Below are 25,521 nucleotides of genomic sequence, written 5' to 3' on the forward strand. Positions count from 1 at the left end.
ATGGTATGGTTCTAACAGAAGCAGAAGATATTAAGAAGAGGTGGCAGGAATACACAGAAGAACTGTACAAAAAAGATCTTCACGACCAAGATAGTCACGATAACGTGATCACTGACCTAGAGCCAGACATCTTGGAATGTGAAGTCAAGTGGGCCTTAGAAAGCATCACTACTAACAAAGCTAGTGGAGGTGATGGAATTCCAGTTGAGCTATTTCAAGTCTTGAAAGATGATGCTGTGAAAGTGCTGCACTCAATATGCCAGCAGATTTGGAAAACTCAGCAGTGGCCACAGGACTGGAAAAGGTCAGTCTTCATTCCAATCCCAAAGAAAGGCAATGCCAAAGAATGCTCAAACTACTGCACAATTGCACTCATCTCACACGCTAGTAAAGTCATGCTCAAAATTCTTCAAGCCAGGCTTCAGCAGTATGTAAACCGCGAACTCCCAGATGTTCAAGCAGGTTTTAGAAAAGGCAGAGGCACCAGAGATCAAATTGCCAACATCCGCTGGATCATGGAGAAAGCAAGAGAGTTTCAGAAAAACATCTATTTCTGCCTTATTGACTATGCCAAAGCCTTTGACTGTGTCGATCACAATAAACTGTGGAACATTCTGAAAGAGATGGGAATCCCAGACCACCTGACCTGCCTCTTGAGAAACCTGTATGCAGGTCAGGAAGCAACTGTTAGAACTAGACATGGAACAACAGACTGGTTCCAAATAGGAAAAGGTGTACGTCAAGGTTGTATATTGTCACCTTGCTTATTTAACTTATATGCAGAGTACATCATGAGGAACGCTGGGCTGGAAGAAGCACAAGCTGGAATCAAGATTGCTGGGAGAAATATCAATAACCTCAGATATGCAGATGACACTACCCTTATGGCAGAAAGTGAAGAGGAACTCAAAAGCCTCTTGATGAAAGTGAAAGAGGAGAGTGAAAAGGTTGGCTTGAAGCTCAACATTCAGAAAACAAAGATCATGGCATCTGGTCCCATCACTTCATGGGAAATAGATGGAAAAACAGCGGAAACAGTGTCAGACTTTATTTTGGGGGGCTCCAAAATCACTGCAGATGCTGATTGCAGCCATGAAATTAAAAGACGCTTGCTCCTTGGAAGGAAAGTTATGGCCAACCTTGATAGTATATTAAAAAGCAGAGACATTACTTTGCCAACCAAGGTCCATCTAGTCAAGGCAATGGTTTTTCCCGTGGTCATGTATGGATGTGAGAGTTGGACTGTGAAGAAAGCTGATCGCCGAAGAATTGATGCTTTTGATCTGTGGTGTTGGAGAAGACTCTTGAGAGTCCCTTATACTGCAAGGAGATCCAACCAGTCCATTCTAAAGGAGATCAATCCTGGATGTTCATTGGAGGGACTGATGCTAAAGCTTAAACTGCAATACTTAGGCCACCTCATGCGACGAGTTGACTCACTGGAAAAGACTCTGATGCTGGGAAAGGTTGGGGGCGGGAGGAGAAGGGGACGACAGAGAATGAGATGGCTGGATGGCATCACCGACTCTGTGGACATGAGTTTGAGTGTACTCCGGGAGTTGGTGATGGACAGGGAGGCCTGGCGTGCTGTGATTCATGGGGTCGCGGAGAGTCGGACACGACTGAGCGACTGAACTGAACTGAACAGAGAGGGTCAATTGCAGGGTATCTGACATGGAGTGTGAATGTTCGTTTACATTATTTAGCAAATTTGATGGGATGACATCTGTCGCTGACTTTTTTGGAAGGCAAATAAGAATCTATGGGAAAACTGTGCAGATGAGACAAGCTTCCACATTCATACAAGATCCTGGTGTGAGTGGTTACAGCGCTCATGGTTGTTGCAAGGGCTAGCGGTAGTGGTGATGGTAGCAGTAGTAGCGGTAGTGGTAGTAACAGCACTCTGAGTCGGGGTGGGAGTGAGAAAATGCCAATATTAGAACACTTCTCAGACATTCCCTGAACTGAAACACTGTGCCTGTGTGAGTCCCCAAATGCATTCTAACTCTGCGCTGTGCTGGGCATGGACAACCGATCCCCAGTCAGGTTTACCTGCCCACCATTTACCCAACAGGGAGGAGAAAGGGATTACAGAGTTAAAGACAGACACACACTTTCTTACCTATTGGTTCATTCTCCTGGACCTCAAGTACAGTCACTGGAGATGGACACGTAGGTGGATTATCATTAATGTCTTTCACTTTCACTTGAATTTCCAGTGGCATTGAGAGTGGTTTTCCCTGCTCATCCCTTGCAGCCGCATAAAAAACGTACTATAACAAGATCAGAGGTAAAACATGATTCCATCATCATCCTCTTTAAAAGGCAGAGAAAACAACTGTTTCAAGACTATTTCATTTATCCCCTTATTTTCAATTCATTTAGAACTGGGAAATGAGAAAACATAAAATTGATCAAATTTGTGGGGTTATTTCCATGTCTTTGAGAGCAGTAATGCACTGAGGTTTAGAACACAGTTTGGGGGGTTTGGTGGTGGTGGTGCGGGTGTTAAGTAAAATCCTTTCTGCTCTCAGATCTCCACGGGCACAGGATTTGTCTTGTCACCCGTGAACCTCCTCTTAGTTTTACTCACTGCATCCTTTTCTTCTCGGTCCAAGGGCTGAGTCACATAAATATCTCCTTCCTGGTCGATCGAAAATGGAAATCGTGGTGTGTTCTCCTTGTCCATTAAGGAGTACAGAGCACCTGGATCATTCCACTGCACCTGCAGGGCCCAGAGCAAAATGTGAGGACAGGCAGACCCAGACGGAGAGAATTGGAAAGGAAATAAACAATTTTCTAGCTCTCCATTTGAAATTTCTGACGACCTTGTTTGGATGTCTGTGGTTTCTTATAACTGCTAAATTACATTTTTCATTTTCAATCTAAAATAATCCCTCCCCTTTTTTCCTTTTCACTGTTATATTGCTCCAAATAAGCACATAGCAGTATTTCTCTCCCCTAAAGCAGTTCTTTGTGAACCCTCTAAAGAGTCTATGGGTTGTTCATTTGGAAGCCTGGCTGTGAAGACTTCCTGTCATGAAACAGCAATGTAAGAAACAAGATGCACTTAATATCTGTCATTATGTGAGGACTAAGCCATGATCAATGACAGGCTCCCAAAACTCCCCAGTAAAGATCGGAGACACTTCCAGTTCTTCCCCATGCTGTTATTTAAGACAAGTGATACATAAATAAAGAACACCTCTCCCGTAAATATTTAATCTCATAGACTTTAGGGATAAGAATATTTGCCAAGTCCCAGTGTTGTTTTGTAAATAACTTGGAGAAAAAAAAAAATCAATAAACTCAGTAGTAAGTCCCGTCTACTTGCTACAGACAGAGCCTGACCTATAGGATAATCTACTTACTACTAATAACAGCACTTATTGAGGGTTGTGCCCCATTCCAGACATAATACTAAACACTTTAAAGTAACTCATTAAATCCGCAAACAGTCCCGTGAGGCAGAGACTATTGTTACCCCCATCTTATAAATGGAGAAACTAGAAGGCAGAATGTTTACATGACTTGCCTAAGGTCCTACACTTAGGTTTACACTGGGTTCTACACTTCATTTAGTGTAGAAATTTCTACAATATTTCCTCAAAGACAACTTGAAAGGGTATCAAGGAGCCACCACTGTCCTTTTCTAGTTATTTAAGCTCCAGGCCAAAGATCATGTTCTTGGTTGTAAGCGAGCTCCCATTACACCCTACAAATTCAGCCCAAGTTCTTCCCTCTTGCCCCACTCCGTTCTTCTTCAAACTGAGTACTTTTCCCAGGCCTGGGTATTGGCTGTGGCTCTTTATATTTTCATTTCTTTGGCAGCCCTATGAAAAAATAAGTATATGCTTTTTTTTTTTTTTTAGCATTTACAAATCCTTATGAAGGCAACCTGAATAATAAATAGGAAGACTTTCATCAAGGAACCCAAACTGAAATTCTTGGGGTAATGAGTCCTGATATACTTTCTAATCTGGTAAAGCAGAATACTTCTTGCTTTTGTTTTTTTTCTTCTGAAGGTGAAATTCATTAATTCAATATTCAATAAGTGGGAAGCTGCTATATAACACAGGGAGCCCAGCCTGGCGCTCTGTGAGGGCTGGGATTGGGGGAGGTGGCAGTGGTGAGAGGGGTCTTCAGAGGGAAGGGATATATATACAGTTATGACTGATTCTCATTGTTGTATGGCAGAAAGCAAACACAACATTGTAAAGCAACTATCATCCAATTAAATAAATAAGCAAATTTGTAAAAGGAGGTGAAATATTTTTCACGTTAAAAAACTTCAATAAATAAAAATCTTGAGTTAGATGATACATACGGTGGGATAGGCCATTCTAGGACCCCTTAACAACAACAGCATCATTAAAAAAAAAAAGGAGTACTAGACACTAGAACTGCCTCATAACATTAATACCTTTTATCTACTTTCACAGATACTAATTAACTTCCGTCACACCCCCAAAGAGCTGTCATTATCCTCATTTTAATGGTGAGAAGTTGCCTCAACGTCTCATAAACAATAACTGACTTGTTTATGCTTCCCTGGTGGCTCAGATGGTAAAGAATCTGCCTGTAGTGTGGAAGACCTGGGTTCAATCCCTGGGTTGGGAAGATCCTCTGGAGAAGGAAATGGAAACCCACTCCGGTATCCTTGTCTAGAAAACTCCATGCACAGAGAGCCTGGTAGGCTACAGTCCATGGGGTCGCAAAGAGTCCAACAGGACTGAGTGACTTCACTTTCACTTTCTTTGTTTATGATCAGTCCTTGAGGTAATAGAGCAAGAATGTGGTTGTGCTTATCTGCTTCCAAATCCAGTGATCTTCCACTGACTCACAGCTTTTTGTATCAAGAAATCTCCTGATCTCCCAGGAAAGATCAGATCTGGCTGGGCCTTGGAGTGGATTTCCAGGAATTAAAGCAGGAAGAGAAGGCTCAGAGGGAGACACAGCTGGGACCAGGGGCAGGTCTGAAGGGAGAGGGGAGGTACCTACAGGGGATGGCGTTGGGAAGGGGGTGGGCTCCAAAGATAAACGTTGTCTACTCAGCTCTTATTCTTGGCCAGTCCTGTCTCTGCCCCTCAGCCTACGATGGGGCGAATCTTTCACATTGAGATTTTCCCCACCGGAATAAGAAGCAACCTTTCAAAAATAATTCACAGTCTCAAATTCAAATCATGCACATGTACCATATACAACTCAGCCATATCCTATACTATAGACAAGAAAAAGAAAACAGCGTTATCTACTTAGAAAATGAAGGTGAGTAAAGTTCTCTTTTAAAACTCAAATATATGTAAGTTGGGCTTCGCTAGTAGCTCAGATGATAAAGAATCTGCCTGCCATGCAGGAAACTTTGATTCCATCCCTGGGTCGGGAAGATACCCTGCGGAAGGAAATGGCGACCTGTTCCACTACTCTTGCCCGGAAAATCCCATGGACTGAGGAGCCTGGTGGGCTACAGTCCATAAGGTCACAAAGAGTCAGACATGACTGAAGTGACTTAGCACACATGAATCTAAGTTGGTACAGTCCAGAGTTCACCCATGATGGCAAACTCCAAAGATTTGGGGTCAGAGATTCTGTTTATTTAGTTTGCTTTGTAATGATACTATGCAAAAACATCAGTGAAGACCATGAGGGTGGGCCCCTACAATGTGAGTGCTTTGATTGGGCAGGCTGTTAGAATTCCTTGGGCACTACCTGAGTGATTTTAATGGGGTAAGGTTTAGTCAAGTTTTCTTCAATCTCCACAGGTTCTGGCGTTTTCCAAATATTCTCCTTCACTGTAATATCCACAGATACGCTGTCACTAAAGGAATGCTCAGTCAGGCCTCCCATGTCTTCCACTGAGACCACCAGCTTGTAGGAAGGATTCTTCAAAGGATCCAATTCATTGGCTCCTATAGGAAGTAGGAGAGAAGAGAAAAGGAAATGTCTCTGAAGATGATACGGATCTAGGTTGTTTGTATTGATTCAGAGAGTCCCATGAGGGCATCACTTAACTCACCTTGTGAAGTAAGTGAAATTCCTCCCGTTTGGTTGTTGATCTGAAAGTACATGACATTGTTGACCTTGGGAAGCTGCATGAGAATCTGATAAATAAGTTGGCCATTGAGTGTGGCTGGATCATCTAAGTCTGTAGCATTGACATACATAAAGGGCTTTCCTGTTTAACAAAATGTACCCAGAAAAAAAAAGATATTTAGATATTAAAAGATATTTTTAAAAGATATTAAACCAACCATAGACACATTTGCCTTCCAAGGGGCAGAAATAGAGTGGAGGAATGTGCCATAATTCATATTAGTGTGGAATAAATCTTTATTCTGCTCCTTTTTCCTAGGATGAAGTTCCTTAAAGTATGGTCCAGGAAGCTCAAGGGGTCTTTGAGACTGTTTTTAAGATCATACATGTATAAAAGACCCATCCAAATCACAAGATAAATCAATGCATTTTAGCATAAAGGAGTACTCCAAAAAACATTGATATGGTTTCAGATTCCACATTGCAATCAACAATAAAGAAACCATCCCTTGCTGAGTTTTGTCTAGTATCAAAGACTACTCACAGTTATCTGAAAACACTGTTACAATACTCCTTTTTTCAACTACATATCTGCCTAAGGACAGTTTTTCTTTAAATGTCTCAACCAAAACAGTATATGGCCACAAAATGAATGCAAAAATAGATATAAGAATCCAATTGTTCTCAACGAATCCAAACATTAAAGGATGTACAAAGACTAAAACAATGCCATTTTCTTAATTCCTTCTATCTTTGAAAATACAGTTCTTTTTATTAAAATATGATAATTACTTTAAATCAATTACTAGATAATTTTTCAATTTCTCAGTTTTGATTTCAAATATGATAAATATTGGTAGATATAACCAGTGATATAGTGGAGCCAACTTGTACAACCCAGTTGAATCTCCAGAAATTCTGTGAGTCAATTATTAAAACCATCGGTAGTTTAAAATGGGTTATGGTGGAGTACTTATACCACAGAAATTGACAAATTCTACAAATCAGAGGTTTTTTTCCTGCCCCCCAGAGAGACAGCTATTGAAATTTGCCAGCATACCACTGAATATAGGCCATATATCCTTGGAAAATTTCCTTTGAGCCTGTAATAGTTTTTAGGAGAATACAAAGGCCCTAAGACCAAAAAGTTTGAGAAACACTGAACTAGAAAATCCTATTGGTGAAGAATAAGACCTGCAAGATTATTACTTAGCACAGTTCAGCAGTGAACCTTTGGTATGCAACCTCAGGGACAGAGACACATGAAATTACTCCATCTAATAAAGTGAAAGGAATACTCTTCCTGAGTTATTGGAAGTGGGCACTGAAAAATGAGAGAGAACATTAAGTAACACAGAAGGAAGCTTGAGAGTGAGTCGATGGAAATGGCCAAGAGTCTGTCTGAGAACTCAAAGTCTAATATTCATGTTTGTTTTGTGCTCTGTTATGACAAGATGCTCCTTCGTTTCTCTAAATCTTTAGTAAAGCCTACCGCACACACCTAGGCTTTGATGAGGGGATTTCCTGGAGATGAAAGGTAAGAGAATTGTGAGAGGATGAACCATAGCTAGGAGTTGGAAGTAGGAGAAGGAAAAGAACTGGGAGCCAGCAGTGACCATGAGAATGTGTATTCCTGGGAGGATGTAGGAAAGTAAGCTTACCCGTCCAGAGTGTTCTAGAGCTGCGTGTGTGTGTGTGTTAATCGCTCAGTCATGTCCTACTCTTGACGACAACATTGACTGTAGCCACTAGGCTCCTCTGTCCATGGAATTCTCCAGGCAAGAATACTGGAGTGGGTTGCCATTCTCTTCTTCAGGGGATCTTCCCCACCTAGGGATTGAACCCAGGTCTCCCACATTGCAGGCAGAGTCTTTACTGTCTGAGCTACCAGGGAAGCCCCTCTAGAGCTGTAAGGTATTCTAAAATCTCACCCTGAGATAGTGGTCCTTAACTGGGGGTGATTTTGCCCCCAAGAGATAGTTGACAATGTCTGAAGACATCTCTGCTATCAAAGCTTGGAAGGGAAGTGTTGCTCCTGGCATCTGATGTGTAGATAGATGTCAGGGAAGCTGCTAACATCCTATAATGCACAGAACAGCAGCCCCGATCAAAAAAGAAAAACAACAACAACACAAAAAAGAATTATAGAGCCTAAGATGTCAGTTAGTGCCAAGGTTGAGAAATTGAGCCCTAGAGCAATGGGGGTAATAAAACAAATCCCGGAGGATTGCTGTGAAATTTAAATAAGATAAATAAAATTTAAGACAGTAAGCGCTAATGAATGATAGCTATAGCTGTTAACCATACAAATCTGCCATTCTGCCAAGTATCTCCAGGCTCCTGCCTATTACCTGGGCGAGAATTCTGCCTTACTGAGCCATTATAATGTTGCTGGAGAAACACAGGTCGGTTGTCGTTGATGTCCTTCACCTCGATGGTGATGGGAACCGGGCCCTCCACGGTATTGCCCTGAGCATCGAGGGCTGAGACCTGGTGTTGACAGGAGAAGGAAACCTTCTTGGTGAGTCTGAACCTCATATCATACTCCCAAAAGTCACTTGAAGGAAATTAGAGCCCAAATAATCAATGATCTGATAACTACAGGGGAGAAAGACACCCATAAAAGTGCAAACTGGGGGCTGCTAAATAGAGGCCCTATCAGTTAAGCCAAGCGAAGCATGACTGTGTTTTCCAGCAGTGGGATATGCTGGACACTGGACATGCTCTTTTCTAGATAGCTAAAATCAGTGAAATAAGAACACTTTGACCCTTGAGGGTATGGAAACGTGACCTACTGTTACAGAGGCACTTTAGTAGTCGATCTGCATATTTACTAACAGAAAGCTTTTGGCCTGCTCTTTACCCACAATTAGCTCTCTACCATTTCTGTGTATTCAGATACAAACCATGAAACCTAAGGGAGAAAGAGAGGGAGGAGGTCTCTTTAGTCAGACTCTGAGTTTGGTCATCGGTTCCTTCTGCTTCTTGCCAGGCCCAAAGGTGTGCCATCTGGCACCGATGCTGCCTTCTTTGTGGAGCCAGAGCCCACCCAACAGCCAGAGCGAGACACCAGTGAAATATCAGAGAAGTGTTGAGTGGTTTTGATCCCTGTGTCTAAGTAGGGCCTTACTTGGATGAGTGATCCATCTGAGAGCCTTGGCAATATAACTTGGGTTACCTGGTCAAAAAGCCTAAAAATGAGGATACCTTTACCAAATCACTCTCTAGTTGGTTTAAAAAATAAATGTGGACAAATGAGATTCGCAAACACGTCACTAGGGTCAAGAGAGTGGAAACGGTATCCTGTGCTGGGGATGAGCGTGCCAGTGATATTTCCACCACTCAGAGACTGGAGCTGGTGCCCGCTCTCTGGTGTTGGTTCACCTGGAGTCTGTGAACAGCTCTCGCTTCCCTGTCCAGAGTTTTGTTGTGATACAGAAGTCCATCAGGTTGTATCTGAAATATGCCATCTGTCTCCCCCGTTAGTTTGAAAGTCACAGCAGGAGGATTGGCCTTAAACTGGGGAAAAGCAAAAATTAGATTAAGTCATTAGGAAAAGCAATGTTGTAGAATTTGTCGTAAGTCACCAATTTCAGGTAACATTTTCATTTGCACAGTCACCAAAATAAGAATTTCTAAGCTTTTAAAGGGATACATTTTAAAAGTCTACTTTAATATTAACTAACATTCAAACTACATTTCTCTCAAGAAACAATATATGAGATAATTTAATATATTTACAAAAATCAATTGATACTTTACGTTATAGCTAGAGTTAGATGAGATTTTTCTGGGAATATCTGAGAAATATATTACTACTAGCTTCCAAGAAGCATTAAGAAATGTAGTTTCATTGCTAGGATGAAAAAGACGGCATTTAGTACTTCTAAAAACTGTGACAAAGATTAAGAGCTATTTTAATGTTAAGGAAAACAACTTTAAAGTGGCTTTATTTGATAATATTCTGCATGCAAATCTCACTTTTTCAGAAATGAAGAAAATGTTAATGATCATTCATGGGATAGCTATAGTACTTTTAAGACCACAGAAGAGAAAATTCATGTAAAATAAATTAGACATAAAAGTCACTCAACCTCATTAACAACTTTAATATATTGTTCTATATTCACAAATTAAAAATCAATAATAGCCAATGTTGTAAAAAGAATATAAAGAAGCACATATATTATTAATGAAAATATAAATTAGCATAATCTTTTTGGAAATAACTTGAGGCATAAAATGTTTATAGACTTTAATAGCAAACATTGCTAAACAGAATTTATCTTAAGAAATATTTTTTAAACAATAAGTGGCATGTGCACCACAAAAAAAGAAGCCACTGTAATGACAAGCCCTCTCATGGCAATAAAGAGTTAGCCCCTGCTCAAACACAGCTAGAGAAAGCCCACGTGCAGCAAGGAAGACCCAGCGCAGCCATAAATAAATAAAAAATCATTTTAAAAAAGAAACTAAATGATGACTAAACTAACCCAAAGCAAGCAGAAGGAAATATAAAGTGGAAATTAATGAAATGGAGAATACAAAAGCAAAGGAGAAAATCAACAAACCCAAAAGTTGTTAGTTTTTTTTTTTAAAAAAGATCAATACAATGAACAAATCTTAACTGGACTTACCTCAACCAGTTCAATCTCTGGTTGAGGAACTAAGAACCTGCAAGCCACATATGGCACAACCAAAAAAAAAAAGAACATCACTACCAAACTTACAGAGATTAAAAAATCTAAATAGAATACTATGAGTAATTGTATTCTCACAAATCAGATAACCTAGGTGAAATGGATAAATTCTTAGATTAAAAACTACCAAAATCGACTGTGCCAAAGCCTTTGACTGTGTGGGTCACCACAAACTGTGGAAAATTCTTCAAGAGATGGGAATACCAGACCATCTGACCTGCCTCCTGAGAAATCTGTATGCAGGTCAAGAAGCAACAGTTAGAATTGGATATGGAACAACAGACTGGTTGCAAATTGGGAAAGGAGTACATCAAGGCTGTACGTTGTCACCCTGCTTATTTAACTTCTATGCAGAGTACATCATGAGAAATGCTGGACTGGATGAAGCACAAGCTGGAATCAAGATTGCTGGGAGAAATATCAGTAACCTCAGATATGCAGGTGATACCACCCTTATGGCAGAAAGTGGAGAGGAACTAAATAGCCTCTTGATGAAAGTGAAAGGAGAGTGAAAAGGTTGGCTTAAAACTCAACATTCAGACAACTAAGATCATGGCATCTGGTCCCATCACTTCATGGCAAATAGATGGGGAAACAGTGGAAACAATGGCTGACTTTATTTTTCTGGGCTCCAAAATCACTGCAGATGGTGACTGCAGCCATGAAATTAAAAGACACTTGCTCCTTGGAAGAAAAGTTATGAACAACCTAGACAGCTTATTCGGAGAAGGCAATGGCAAGCCACTCCAGTACTCTTGCCTAGAAAATCCCATGGATGGAGGAGCCTGGTAGGCTGCAGTCCGTGGGGTCGCTAAAGGTCGGACACGACTGAGCGACTTCACTTTCACACGTTGGAGAAGGAAATGGCAACCCACTCCAGTGTTCTTGCCTGGAGAATCCCAGGGACGGGGGAGCCTGGTGGGCTTCCGTCTATGGGGTCACACAGAGTCGGACACGACTGAAGTGACTTAGCAGCAGCAGACAGCTTATTAAAAAGCAGAGACATTAATTTGCCAACAAAGGTCTGTCTTGTCAAAGCTATGGTTTTTCCGGTAGTCATGTATGGGTGTGAGAGTTGAACTATGAAGAAAGCTGAGCGCTGAAGAATTGATGCTTTTGAACTATGGTGTTGGAGAGGACTCTTGAGAGTCCCTTGGACTGCAAGGAAATCCAACCAGTCCATCCTAAAGGAGATCAGTCCTGAATATTCATTGGAAGGACTGATGTTGAAGATGAAACTCCAATACTTTGGCGACCTGATGCAAAGAACTGACTCATTTGAAAAGATCCAGATGCTGGGAAAGATTGAAGGAGGGAGGAGAAGGGGACAATAGAGGATAAGATGGTTGGATGGCATCACAGACTCAATTGACATGAGTTTGAGTAAACTCCAGGAGTTGTGAAGGACAGGGAGGCCTGGCATGCTGTAGTCCATGGGGTCACAAGAGTCGGACACGACTGAGCAACTGAACTGAACCAAAATTGACAAAAGAATAAAAGACTATAGTGAGTAAAGAGATTGAGCTAGTAATTTTAAAAATTCCCATAAAGGAAAGTCCAGGTCTAGATAACTTTACTGGTGAATTCTACCTAACAAGTATGGAAGAATTAACAGCAGAGTTTCACAAATACTTCCAAAAAAATAAAAAAGAGAGTATGGAACACTTCTTAACTTATTCTATGAGGCCATTATCATCCTTATATGTAAACCAGAAAAAAAAATACAATAAAACTGCAGAGCAATATCTCTTATAAATACAGATGCAAAAATTTTCAACAAAATACTAGCAAACTGAATCTAGCAACTATAAAAAATTATATATCATGACCAAGTGGCATTTATCCCAGAATACAAGGCTGGTTCAACATACAAAATCAATTAATTTAATACCCCATATTAATAAAATTAAAGGACAAAACCAGACGAATATCTCAATAGAGGTAGAAAATCATTCCACAAAATCCAAAATCCTTTCATGATGAAAAATATGCAGCAGTTCAGGAATAGAAGGTAAATTCCTCAACCTGATGAAGGATATATAAGAAAACCCCACAGTTAATATTATTATTATACTTAGTGGCGAAAGACTGAAAGCTGTCCCCATATGATCAGGAAGAAGAAAATGAAGCCCAATCTTGTCACTTCTATATAGTAAGTCCCCTTCAAGGTGTGAGCTCTCAAAGATTCGAATATGCATTTGCATGTCTTAAGTTAGTTCACTTATCTGGCGCACGTTATCACGTGGGTACATCCTCTGCAAGTGGTTGTGCTTTTGTGTACTTTACAGTTCTGTAGAGAATGGGCTTCTCAGGAGGCTCAGTGGTGAAAAGAATCTGCCTTCCAATGTAGGAGACACAGGAGATGCTAGTATAAGCCCTGGGCTGGGAAGATCCCCTGGAGGAGGAAATAGTAACCCATTCCAGTACTCTTGCCTGGAGAATCCCATGGACAGAGGAGCCTGGTGGGCTACAGTCCACGCGATCAAAAAGAGTCAGAGACGACTGGGCGACTGAGCACGCACGCAATGTACAAAGTGTAGTAGTCTAGTGTCTTAATTTCAAGCCCAAGATACCATCGACGATGAGAAAAAAAGGAGGCACTACCCAGACATCACTGGATCATTTAATCAAAAGGGTAGATAGAGTTGAATCCAGCAAGGAACCAGAACCTGTGCTATCAACATCAGTTCAGTTCAGTCGCGCAGTCGTGTCCGACTCTCCGCGACATCAGGCGGGAGTGAAATTGCAGCCTGCCCTCCGTCTCCTACTGCTGACAGTCCTTCAGCGCTGTTGTCTGCCGCCTCCTCTCCCTCTTCAGGTCAGTAACCCTTCTTGCCTATTCACTCTATACCAGCCCCTGTATGCCAGGTGCTGTCCTGTACTTTTCAAGGTACTATTCTGTAAGGTTAAAAATGTTTTCCTTATTTTTTATGTCTGTTTTTTGCATATTATTTGTGTGAAAAGTATTATAAACCAATTATAATATGGTACTCTATAGCCAATTGTGTTAGTTGGGTACCTAGGCTAACTCTGTTGGACTTATGAACAAATTGGACTTTAAGAATGCACTCTCGGAACAGAACTCATTCGCATGTAGGGGACTTCCTGTCTAATACTGTACTTGAGATCCTAGGCAAGAAGAGAAACAAAAGTCAGCCAGATTGGAAAGTAAAAGTACCTCTATTCACAGAAGACATGATCTTATATATGGAAAATCTTAAGGAATCTAAAAAGAATTTTACAGCAAATAAGTACAGTGAGGCTGTAGGACAAAAGATCATTATACAAAAATCAGTACTATTTCTATACACTAGCAAAAATAAATCTGAAAGTGATGTTATGAAAACAACTCTATACACAATAAGATTAAAAAGAATAACATACTTCAAAAGAAATTTAACCTGAGAAATACAAGAGCTGTAATCTGAAAACTACAAAAACATTATTGAAAGAAATTAAAGATCTAAATAAATGGAAAACACCCCGTCCTTAAAAACGGAAAAACAAGATTTTTAAGATAGTAATATTCCCCAAGTTGAGATACTGATTCAACACAATCCCTATCAAAATTACCTTTGTCTTGTTTGTAGAATTAACAGGATGATGGTAAAAATGTAAAAGACCTGGAATAACCAAAGCAATCTTGAAAAAGAAGAACCAAGTTGGGGGACTTAACACTGCCTAATTTCAAACTTTACTACAAAGCTACAATATTATAGAACTGTATAGGAATTTCTTTCTTTCTTTTTTGGAGGATATGTTAATAACCTAAGGATCAACCTCAGGGGGGCAACAAGCTTATGTCACTGGCATAAGGATAGACATATAGATCAGTGGAATCAAAATCAGGAGTACAGAAGTAAACTTTTGTATTTATTGTCAAATTAATTTCCAACAAAGGTGTTAAGATAGTTCAAGGGGAAAAAAATCGTGTTTTCAGCAAATGATGCTTGAACAACTGGCTACTCACATGCAAAAGAAAATGAAGTTAGATCCCTACCTTGCACCATGCACAAAACAACTAAAAATAGATAAAAGGCCGAAATGTTAGAGTTTAAGCTATAAAACTTTAAGAAAAAAACACAGGCATAAAACCTTATGACTCTTGATGAGGCAATAGTGTTTTAGATATTATATCAACAGCACAAACAGAAAATAAAATAAATAAATTGAACTTCAAAATCAAAAGCTTTTGTGCTTCAAATGACATTACCAAGAAACTGAAAAGATAATCTACAGAATGAGAAAGTATTGCAAATTATACGTATGATAAGGAACTTTATGCAGAATATATAAACAGCTCTTACAATAAAAAGACATAATCCAATTTAAAAATAGGCAAAGGATTTGAAGAGACATTTCTCCAAAGAACAGATACAAATAGTACATAAGTACATCAAAAGATATTAACATTAATCATTAGGGAAACCCAAACCACAAAGAAACCACTCTACTCCACTAGGATAGCTTTAACTAAAAAAAAAAAAAAAAATGGTAACAAGCGTTGCCAAGGATGTGGAGATATCAGAACACTTATACAATGCTGGTGGGAATGTAAAATAGTTCAGTTGTTTTGCAGACCAATTTTACAGTTATTCAAAAGGCTAAATATTAAATTCATCGTGACTCAGAAATTTTACTCTTAGGTGTATATCCAAGAGAATGGAAAACATATGTCCTCACAAAAAATTGTACATGAATGTCCATAATACCATTACTTTGTAATAGCCATAAATGTCCATCAAATGATAAATGGATATTCACACAGTGGAATATTATTCGGCCATAAAAAAGGCGTGGAGTACTAATACCTGCTACTTGAAAATATTATGCTAAGCAAAAGAAACTATACACAAAAGGTCACATGTTATATGATTTCATTTTTAGGAAGTGTCTGTAAAGCAAATCTATAGAGACTGAAAATAAATTAGTGTTTGCCATGGGTTGGGAGGAGAGGAAAGAGTGACTGCCAGTGGGTACAGGGTATCTTTGAGGCTGGTGAAAGTGTTCTGGGATCAGACAGTGGTGATGGTTGCATATTTTTATGATATATTAAAAACCAAAGAATTGGCCATTTTAAAAGGGTAAATCTTAAGATATGTGAGTTACATCTCATACATTACAAAGAGAAAAGGCAAAAAATGACCTATCTCAGAAATGTATCATACAGTTCTTTCATCTGGAAGCCCCTGAGAGCACCGAGCTAGGGATAGTTGCAAATCTTCAATGAAAGAAGTCTGTAGATGTGTAGTTCCTTCCTGCCTTCCTTTTCTTTCTTTCTTTTTTGGAGGATATGCTAATAATGCAAGGGTCAACCTCATGGGGCAATAAGCTTGTTTTGTGCCTCCCTGACTTCAGGTAAGAAGCTCTTCGAGTGGTACAGACGAGGCAACTGGGACAACTCCATGCTACCACTGGAATAAAGAGCTCAGAGGACCTCTTACCAAGGCTGAGTTTCCCACATCATCTCCACATCTGAAGATGGACAGAAAATGAAATGCTTTTTTTTCCTGAGATGTCAGATTTTATTTTATTTTTTGCCATGTCACCTACTTTTTAATTTAAATTGAAGCACAATATTACATGGGCTTCCCTGGTGGCTCAGATGGTAAAGAATTCACCTGCAATGCGGGAGACCTGGGTTCGATCCCTGGGTTAGGAAGATCCCCTGGAGGAGGGTATGGCAACCCACTCCAGTATTCTTGCCTGGAGAATCCCCATGGACAGAGAAGCTGGGAGGACTAGTCCATGGGGTCACAGAGAGCCGGACAAGACTGAGCGACTAAGCACAGCACAGCACAGCACACAAATTACATAAATTATAGGGGTGCAACATAGTGATTCACAATGTCTAAAGGTTATATTCCACTAATAGTTACCACAAAATATTGGTCATATTCCCTGTGTTGTACGATACACCCTTGTAGATTGCTAAGTCATGTCCAACTCTTTGCGATTCCATGAACTGCAGCACATCAGGCTTTCCTGTCCTTCACTATCTCCTGGAGTTTGCTCAGACTCATCTCCATTGAGTCAATGATGCCATCCAACCATCTCATCCTCTGTCATCCCCTTCTCCTCCCACTTTCAATCTCTTTCCCAGCATCAGGGTCTTTTCCAATGAGTCAGTTCTTTGCATCAGGTGGCCAAAGTATTGGAGTTTCAGCTTCAACATCAGTCCTTCTAAGGGATATTCAGGGTTGATTTCTTTTAGGATTGATTGGTTGGATCCACTTGCTGTTCAAGGGAGTTTTATGCATAACAGTTTGTGCCTCTTGATCCCCTGCCTCTATCTTGGCCCCTCCTGTTCCCCCAACTTGTCACTGGTAGCCACTAGTTTGTTCTCTGTGCCTTTGAGTCTTTTTTGTTGTAGTCACTAGTTTGTTTTGTTTTTCAGATTCCACATATAAACGATTATATACAATATTTCTCTTTCTCTGTCTGATTTATTTCACTTTAGCGTAATACCGTCGAAGTCCATCCATATTGCTGCAAATGGAAAATTTTCATTCTTCTTATGAAAGTGAAAGTGTTAGTCGCTCAGTAATATCTGACTGTTTGCAACCCCATGGTCTGGAGACCGCCAGGCTTCTCTATCCATGGGATTTTCCAGGCATGAATACGGGAGGAGGTTTCTATTCCCTTTCCAGGGGATCTTCCCAACTCAGGGATTGAACCCAGTTCTCTTGCACTGCAGGCAAATTCTTTACGGTCTGAGCCACCAGGGAAGTTCTTTTTATGGCTGAGTGGTATTCCATTGTGCGTGTGTGTGTAACATATTTTGTATCCATTCATCCACTGATGGACTCTTAGGTTGCTTCCATATCTTGGCGACTATAAATACTATTACTATGAATATTGGGGTGCATGTATCTTTCTGAATTAGCGTTTTCATTTTTTTTCACATATACCCAGGAGTGGAATCACTGGGTCATATGGTAGTTCTATTTTTCTAGAAAACTTCATACAATTTTCCACAGTGGCTTCACCAGTTTATATTCCCCAAAAAAAGTGCACGAGCAGTTCCTTTTTCTCCAATCCTCACCAACCTTTGTTATTTGCACTGTTTCTGAGGCTAGCCATTCTGACAGCTTGAGGTGATATCTCTTTGTGGTTTAAATTTGCATTTCTCAAGACTATACTTTCAGGGATCACTTCTAGAGTTTATTAATTTACATTTCTCTGATGATTAACAATGTTGAACATCTTTTCATGTGCCTGTTGGCCTTCTGCATGCCCTCTTTGGAAAAATATCTATTTCAGTCTTCCACCCATTTTTAAATTAGGTTGTTTTATCACGTTGAGTTGTATGAGCTCTTGGTATATTTTGGATATTAACCCCTTATTAGTTATATCATTTGCAAACATTTTCTCCCATTCTGTAGGTTGTCTTTTCATTTTAATAGTCATTTCCTTTGCTGTGCCAAAGCTTTGGAGTTTAACTTGCTTATTTTTGCTTTCATTTCTTTTGCTTTAGGAGACAGATATGATTTATATCAAAGTGTTCTGCTTATGTTTTCTTCCAGGAGCTGTATGATTTTGGTCTTACATCTAGGTTTTTAATCCATTGTGAGTTAATTTTTGCATATGGTGTTGCATGCATGCTCAGTCACTTCAGTGGTGCTTGACTCTGTGTGACCCTATGGACTATAGCCTGCCAGGCTCCTCTGTTCGTGGAATTCTTCAGGCAAGAATACTGGAGTGGGTTGCCATGCCCTTCTCCAGGGGATCTTCCCAACCCAGGGATTGAACCCACGTCCCTTATTTCTACCTGCACTGACAGGCGGGTTCTTTACCACTAGCGCCCCTGGGAAGCCATATATGGTGTTGCTGCTGCTGCTGCTACTAAGTCGCTTCAGTCGTGTTGGACTCTGTGTGACCCCATAGACGAAAGCCCACCAAGCTAGCATGATATACAGAGAAGGCAATGGCACCCCACTGCAGTACTCTTGCCTGGAAAATCCCATGGACGGAGGAGCCTGGTAGGCTGCAATCCATGGGATCACGAAGAGTCGGACACGACTGAGAGACTTCACTTTCACTTTTCACTTTCATGCATTGGAGAAGGAAATGGCAACCCATTCCAGTGTTCTTGCCTGGAGAATCCCAGGGAGGGCGGAGCCTGGTGGGCTGCCGTCTATGGGGTCGCAGAGAGTCGGACATGACTGAAGCAACTTAGCAGCAGCAGCAGCATGATATACTCGACTAGAACATGAGAATAGCAGTGTTATAATATCAGTTATGCCATTAACTTATTTAAGCCTCAGTTTCCCTATCTGTAAAACAAGCAGTTGATACAAAAAGTCTCTAAGGTGTTTTCTAGCACAAAGACTCTGAGATTCTAGAAGGAAACCCCCTTCATCTCCTACTTCTCCTCTGTAACACACACACCGATACACAGAACTTTCAGCCATGACAACGGAGCTCTCATTTCCTGCCCAGAAGAGAGAAGTTTTGTAGCATGACTGATGGAAAAAGAACAGAAAACGAAGTGGAGCAACCCAAGGAATGATTTTACTGGCTGGGATCCTCAGAGACTGTGAAAGAATCCAAAGAAGCAGTTTCTGGGTCTGCAATGTTTGTAAGTTGGAGATTGTGTGGTTCAGTACATCAGAACTGTGTACATCTGTTCAAGGAGATATGGACCTGTACTCACAAAACATCCATTTCTTTCTGCCCAAAGAAGTGACGGCAGACTCTCTGGCCCACAGATACCTTTTGCTTTGATTATAGGATGATTTTTTTTTAACTGTGCCAATATTCTTAGATTTTGATTCTTAGGAAATATTTAGATTCTTAGGAAATTCTACATAAATGTAAAACTGCCTGACTTTTGTGGGAAAAAAATCATGAAATCCTGTAATATGTACACAAATCTGATTTGAGCAATTATCTGGAATTACACTGAGACTTTGCCCTGTGAGGCCCCTCAGTTAGTCCCATTCCCCACTGTTCCCTGTGTCCCACAGGCTGCAACCAAGCATCAGAAGACTTTTAATTTCACATTTGCACAGCTGGGGGGTTTTCTCCCTCTGTTTTTTGGTTTTTTTTTTTTTGCTATTGCCTTTCTGATCCCAAGATAGTACCATTCATCATCCATCTGGCCCCTGTAGGTAGTTGAGGTATTCACTACAGATGGGCTTTCAAACCCAAGCCCTGGATTAGCAACTGTGACAGGAAGACTCCCCAGTCTATAGCTCCAGACTCATGTGGCCACTGTCTCTTAAACTTCTCCACCTTGCTCACCCCACAGATTAAATTCAATAAGCCTAAAACTTATTTTCCCATAAACTTTCCCTCCCCTCGTTCTCTTGCTCTCTCTTTGAATGACACCACAAACCAGCCAGTCAAGCCATCCAGAGACCCCAGAGTCACCCTCAACACCTTCTCTCACTGCCCGCACTCACCCAGTAACCAATTCCAGCACGTGGGACCCCTTGGCATTGCTCCCACCCCTCCCTCCCCTCCACTCCCGCTTATACTTGCTTCAACCAGGCCTCCGTCACCTCCCACTGGTTCTGTGGCAAACAGTGTCCCAAGACCCTTCCCACCACCAGGCTCACTCCCCTCATCATGCACTCAAAGCGATCACAGAGCAGGTCTGGGCTAACACAGCCTAACTCCTTCACCCCTGCCTTAACGTCTCAGCGGGCTCTGCCGCCTAGTACAGGTTAAACAGCCAGTCTGGACCCCATGCCGACCCCCGCCCTCAGCAGTCTCACCTTCCCCTCACACCCTCTCCCACCCTGAACCACCTGCCATCTTTCATTTTCTTGCTAAATGCCTGCCCCCATACTTTTTTTCCCATCTAGCCCTCAGGGCCTGCTTTCTGTTTGGGAGTGCCTGGTCAACTTTAAATACTCAGTTCAGGGGTCCAGTGAAACTTTTTCTGTTCAACGACTACCCTCCACTCTTAAAATCAACCACTCTTTCTCCGCCTGCATTTGGTCCCCTCTGCAGCCCACCAGCCGGAGAAGGCAATGGCAAGCCACTCCAGTACTCTTGCCTAGAAAATCCCATGGATGGAGGAGCCTGGTAGGCTGCAGTCCGTGGGGTAGCTAGGGGTCGGACATGACTGAGAGACTTTACTTTCACTTTTCCCTTTCACACATTGGAGAAGGAAATGGCAACCCACTCCAGTGTTCTTGCCTGGAGAATCCCAGGGACGGGGGAGCCTGGTGGGCTTCCGTCTATGGGGTCACACAGAGTCGGACACGACTGAAGTGACTCAGCAGCAGCAGCAGCAGCAGCCCACCAGACTCCAATCAGAACCCTCCACTGCACTGTTTGCTTTCTTGTTAGTCTCCAGCTACCCAAGAGCTCTCCAGAGGCAGAATTGCTGGTGGTCTCATCCTGCACCCCCAGGACACAGCACAGCATCTTGTAACAGTAGGCACTTTCTGCACAGTTCATAAAAGGAGATGAATGTATGCCCGGCCCACAGCATTCTTACCAGCTTATGAAGCATAAAAACACACAAATGAAAAGGACTTTCCAAATGTAAATGAGAAACCTCTAACTAAATGCGCCCTGGTGAGGGAGACAGAGTTAGTTAACGAAATCTTCTCCTAAGTGAGCCCTCGCCAGAGACTCCCAACCAGTTTCCTGGCATCCTCTCCCATTTCCCAGCCCCCTCCCAGCCCTGAATGGAGATGTGATTCAGATCCACTCTTCTGGGGGCAAAATCTAAGAACCTTAGAAGTCAGGGTCCTTCCGATCTCTGCGGCCTCCACTCCTACCTCCTTCTCCAGGCCCGCGGCTTCCCAGCCTCACTGGCCTTCTGCCAGAACCCCAAGCAGGCCCTGCCCTCTCCCAGCACAGGGCAGGTGTCCCAGCTGTGCCTTTGCTGGACTGCTCTCCTGTCTAAGCTCTCAAAGCATTTGCTCCTCCCTCAGGGCCTGACTCCCCTGACTGGAGAGGTCAAAGCCCCTGTAACACCCCACGGCAGGGCACAGAGATACCTGTGCACCCCCACCAGCTCATATAATAGGGCCACTTCACACTGATCCGGTGCCAGATGAGAGAAGGTGATGAGGCAGCTTTCAGGCCCTCCTCTGTGGACGGGAACTGTCCAACAAAAGAGATGTGTGGCACTTGACAGAAGACATACCCACCTCCAACAGTAGTTTAGCAACCCCTGTTGCTGCCCCAGTGCATGGGTCAGGGGGTCACGGGCACCCTCTAAGGCCCATCAAAGCCTCTTCAACCACTCGAGGGCCAAGCAGGCTTCCCCAGGGGGTTTCTGACCAATGCAGTAGGATGTTTTTCTCCCTCTTTTCATTATGTTTCCAGGATTATTTCGGTGCCCCTAAAGCTGAAGTCTCTTGCCCCTCAAGCCCCTGCCTTCCACCCTCAATCTGAGGCTTCTCTCAGTTACTAAGTAAACAAGATGACTGCCTCCCAGTGCGTCTTGGCCAATGCCTGGGTGAGGCCTAGAGACAGGCTCAGAGCAGGCAGTGGGGAAGGCAGGCTGTGTGCGTGTGTGTGTGTGTGTGTGTGTGTGTGTTAGTTGCTTAGTCGCATCCGACTCTTTGCAACCCCATAGACTGTAAACCAACAGGCTCCTCCGTCCACGGGATTCTCCAGGCAAGAATACTGGAGTGGGTTGCCATTTCCTTCTCCGGGAAGGCAGGCTCTTCCAGCGCTAAACCAGAGAATCCGCATCTTCAAATGCTTCAAGCAGCCAGCTCACCGAATAGACCAAGACTCAGATAACCACCCGCTTCCGAGACTGGTTCCCCGCCCACCCCCGGGGAGGGGCGGAGCCCACAGGCCCTAAGGTCCCCGCCTCAGGGATGGGAGACACCCCAAATACCGCTGAGGACGTCAGAATACTGAGGCTGCTCGTCTCTTGGCTCCTGAAATCATTCTCCATAATGAGATCTACTAGCCCTCTGTTTTATTTCTGGGTGTCCAGTAGATAAAGGAGTAAAAGTCCATGGAGAGAGCCTGCAAAATCCAGAGACAGGGACTAAGAGTGGCCCTTACCTGGAATATGAGTTGACTCGGTTCTTGGCCTTCAAAAATTGAAAACTTCATGGGTTGTAGGGGTCCGCTAAACTTTCCCTCTTGGCCATATCCGGTTATCTGTTGAAAGATGAAAGAAAAAGAGAAAATCATCAACACCATGTACTCTGAATGTATATGGGCCACTTGATGATTTTCTTACGGTTCTAGGAGTGATATATGAAATCTAAGATTCTAACATGGCTCCACTGCGTCAAGATGGTTTGCCAGCAGCCTAGCATTGCTTTTCTCATTCAAGGTGATTCAAGCAATCACCCTGGGGGGGAAAATTTAACACTGCCGTGTTTTCAATGAGGCTCACTTGACCGGGCTAGAACCCATGAGCGGTTGACATGGCACACACACTAGGTTCTAGCTGAAGGAAAACTGGTGATCATCGTCCAACAATGCCACTATGCCATTCAGTTCTACCTGGTTGACCCTCCATTCCACTCTTGTTAGTTTATAAGGAAATCCATGGCAGATCCCCAGCATGCTAGAGTTCAGGCACCTCAAAGACAATTGAATCCATAAGGGGAAAAAAATATGTGGACCTGTTTAGTACAATGCTTGCCTGGCACACAGCAAAAAGAGCTCACATTTGCTATGCTAGTGTATGCTGAGCTTTGTTCTAAGCACATTTAACCACATTAACAATCCTACAATTATCATCACTAGCTCTGTTTCACCGGTGATGAGACTGAGGTGCAAAAAGTTTAAATCATTTGCTCACAGTGCAGGAAGCAGGATTCGAACCTACAATTCCAGACCACCCTTAGCTGCTCTAAGCCACTGCCCCACTACCCACTAGAAGGAGCACAAGTGGCTGAGCCATCCTGGCAGGAAATCTGCAGCGTGGGGGTGTGTGCAAGAGGGCACATTCAGCGGTAGTTCCTGCCATCCCTTTGTCTCCCACCAACGAGGATCACTGAAGGAAATCGCGAGGCAGAGCAGCACGCAGGAAGGGACCACCAGTTATGAACCCACCACAGTGGGCACCCCTGGAACGAGGTATCTAGCACGACACCCAATGCCAGTGCCCCTCCTGAGTGGTCCTTCCGCTCTCCTCCTGTGGTGGGAGTCAGGGGTGGGATAGATTAGTATGATATGGGAAGTTAATGGTTTGGACAGGTAAAACCAAAAAAAGAAGGAAAAACTGGGGAGAAGAGATTTGTTTTCCATTTCTTTATATGGAGCAAGTACACTTTTACCGCAGAAACACTGGAGATAAATAATCCAAAAACAATTAGGATGAAATGATGGGGAAAGAAGATCTTGTACTATGGCTCATTAAACCTCGACTGAGTTGATCTGGGTGTCCAACAAAAAAGCAGTAACAAACAAGAACACAGAGGTTTTGGGATTTGGAACTTCCCTCCCCTTCAGAGTTGCAGTGGACCCTTGGGTTAGCTGCCCCCGCAGCCATCGTCAACCTCTATCCCTTGGAAAGACAAATGATCTCTTTCCCAGATTCCTTTGCAGGAAAGATCATGGCCAAGTGACTCAATTCTGGTTCATGAAACAAAAGGTGGAGTCTGCTGGTTCGGGATGTGGATGAGGGAATGTTTCTAGTCAAGCTTTTGTTCTCCTGATGAGAAGGGGACAACAGAGGATGAGATGGCTGGATGGCATCACCGACTCAATGGATATGAGTTTGGGTAGACTCCGGGAGTTGGTGATGGACAGGGAGGACTGGCGTGCTGCAGTCCATGGGGTTGCAAAGAGTCAGACACAACTGAGCGACTGAACTGAACTGAACTGAACTGAGCTGATGAAAAAGGAGATGTGGGTGGCATGGCCCTTCCTCTTTCCTTGTTCTTGTTCAGGCAGTGGTCCCCTGTCTTTAGCTATGGCAGCTTTCATGAAACCATAGGGGATAACCAGCTCAAACAATAGTGGAGCAAAGATAAAGAAGCCTAGGTCTCTGATAACATCACAGAACTGCTAAACCTGCCCAGGACTGCCCACTACAGGATTCTTGTTGTCTAACAAAAAAATAAATCCCTGTTGACTGGAGACACTCTAAATTTGCTCGTAGCTAAAGGATTTCTTAACTGACACAGTAACCATACAGACTCCTAGCTCATCAATTCCTTTCCACGTGTGTCTTCCTCTGAGGGTTCATCTTCCCTCCCACTTCTTTCCACATCTTCTCCAGCTCCACTGGCCCCTCTGGAAGGCAGGGCACAAGAAGTGGGTGCCGTGGTGGATACAGGATGAAGGCAGTGCTCTTTGAGGGGCTACGGCTTAATAGCACACTGCTTGAATCAGCTTTCTGCTCACATCAGTAAGCAGTCTGTCTTGTGGCTCAGCTGGTAAACAATCCACCTGCAATGCGGGAGACCTGGGTTTGATCCCTGAGTTGGGAAGTTCCCCTGAAGAAGGGAAAGGCTACCCACTCCAGTATTCTGGCCTGGAGAACTCCATGGAGAATGAAATTGAAATGGAGAATTCCATGGACTGTATAGTCCTTGGAGTCGCAAAGAGTCGGACACAGCTGAGTGACTTTCATTCATTTCATTTCATCAGCTTTCTGCTCACATCAGTAAGCAGTCCGTCTTTCGGCTGATCACACCAGTGACTGCCCCTACAGGAAAACTACATTAGTCAGGCAAACCTCAACCACAAGCCTGCATTTTTCCTCGGTGGACAAGCTGTCTCACCTATCAGGAAACAAGGAGAGGTCTCAGTGGCAAGGTTCAAGGTAGAGTTGGGTTCTCATATCAGGGCTATTTGAGCTATAAAGATTTCAAAATGCATGAGTCAACAGGCCATACTGCCA

General features: G+C 42.6%; 1 protein-coding gene across 2 annotated transcripts in view; it reads right to left on the bottom strand.

Moving 5' to 3' along the window:
- Nucleotides 1-25,521, bottom strand: part of CDH17 (cadherin 17) — an 88,717-nt gene that overhangs the window by 41,472 nt on the left and 21,724 nt on the right. The window contains exons 3-9 of one of the 2 annotated variants that reach the window (XM_055431897.2): nucleotides 22,722-22,820; nucleotides 9,418-9,552; nucleotides 8,385-8,523; nucleotides 6,017-6,175; nucleotides 5,710-5,909; nucleotides 2,594-2,725; nucleotides 2,123-2,273 (exon numbers count right to left, since the gene is read on the bottom strand). In XM_055431897.2, coding sequence (XP_055287872.1) covers nucleotides 2,123-2,273; nucleotides 2,594-2,725; nucleotides 5,710-5,909; nucleotides 6,017-6,175; nucleotides 8,385-8,523; nucleotides 9,418-9,552; nucleotides 22,722-22,820 — 1,015 coding nt within the window. Of the gene's footprint in view, nucleotides 1-2,122; nucleotides 2,274-2,593; nucleotides 2,726-5,709; nucleotides 5,910-6,016; nucleotides 6,176-8,384; nucleotides 8,524-9,417; nucleotides 9,553-22,721; nucleotides 22,821-25,521 lie in introns of those variants that run through there. The other variant, XM_088844603.1, reaches the window with a different exon arrangement.

This window comes from Moschus berezovskii, chromosome 16 (assembly GCF_049115385.1).
Source record: "Moschus berezovskii isolate FMDL1 chromosome 16, NW_MosBer_1.0, whole genome shotgun sequence".
Classification (NCBI taxonomy): domain Eukaryota; kingdom Metazoa; phylum Chordata; class Mammalia; order Artiodactyla; family Moschidae; genus Moschus; species Moschus berezovskii.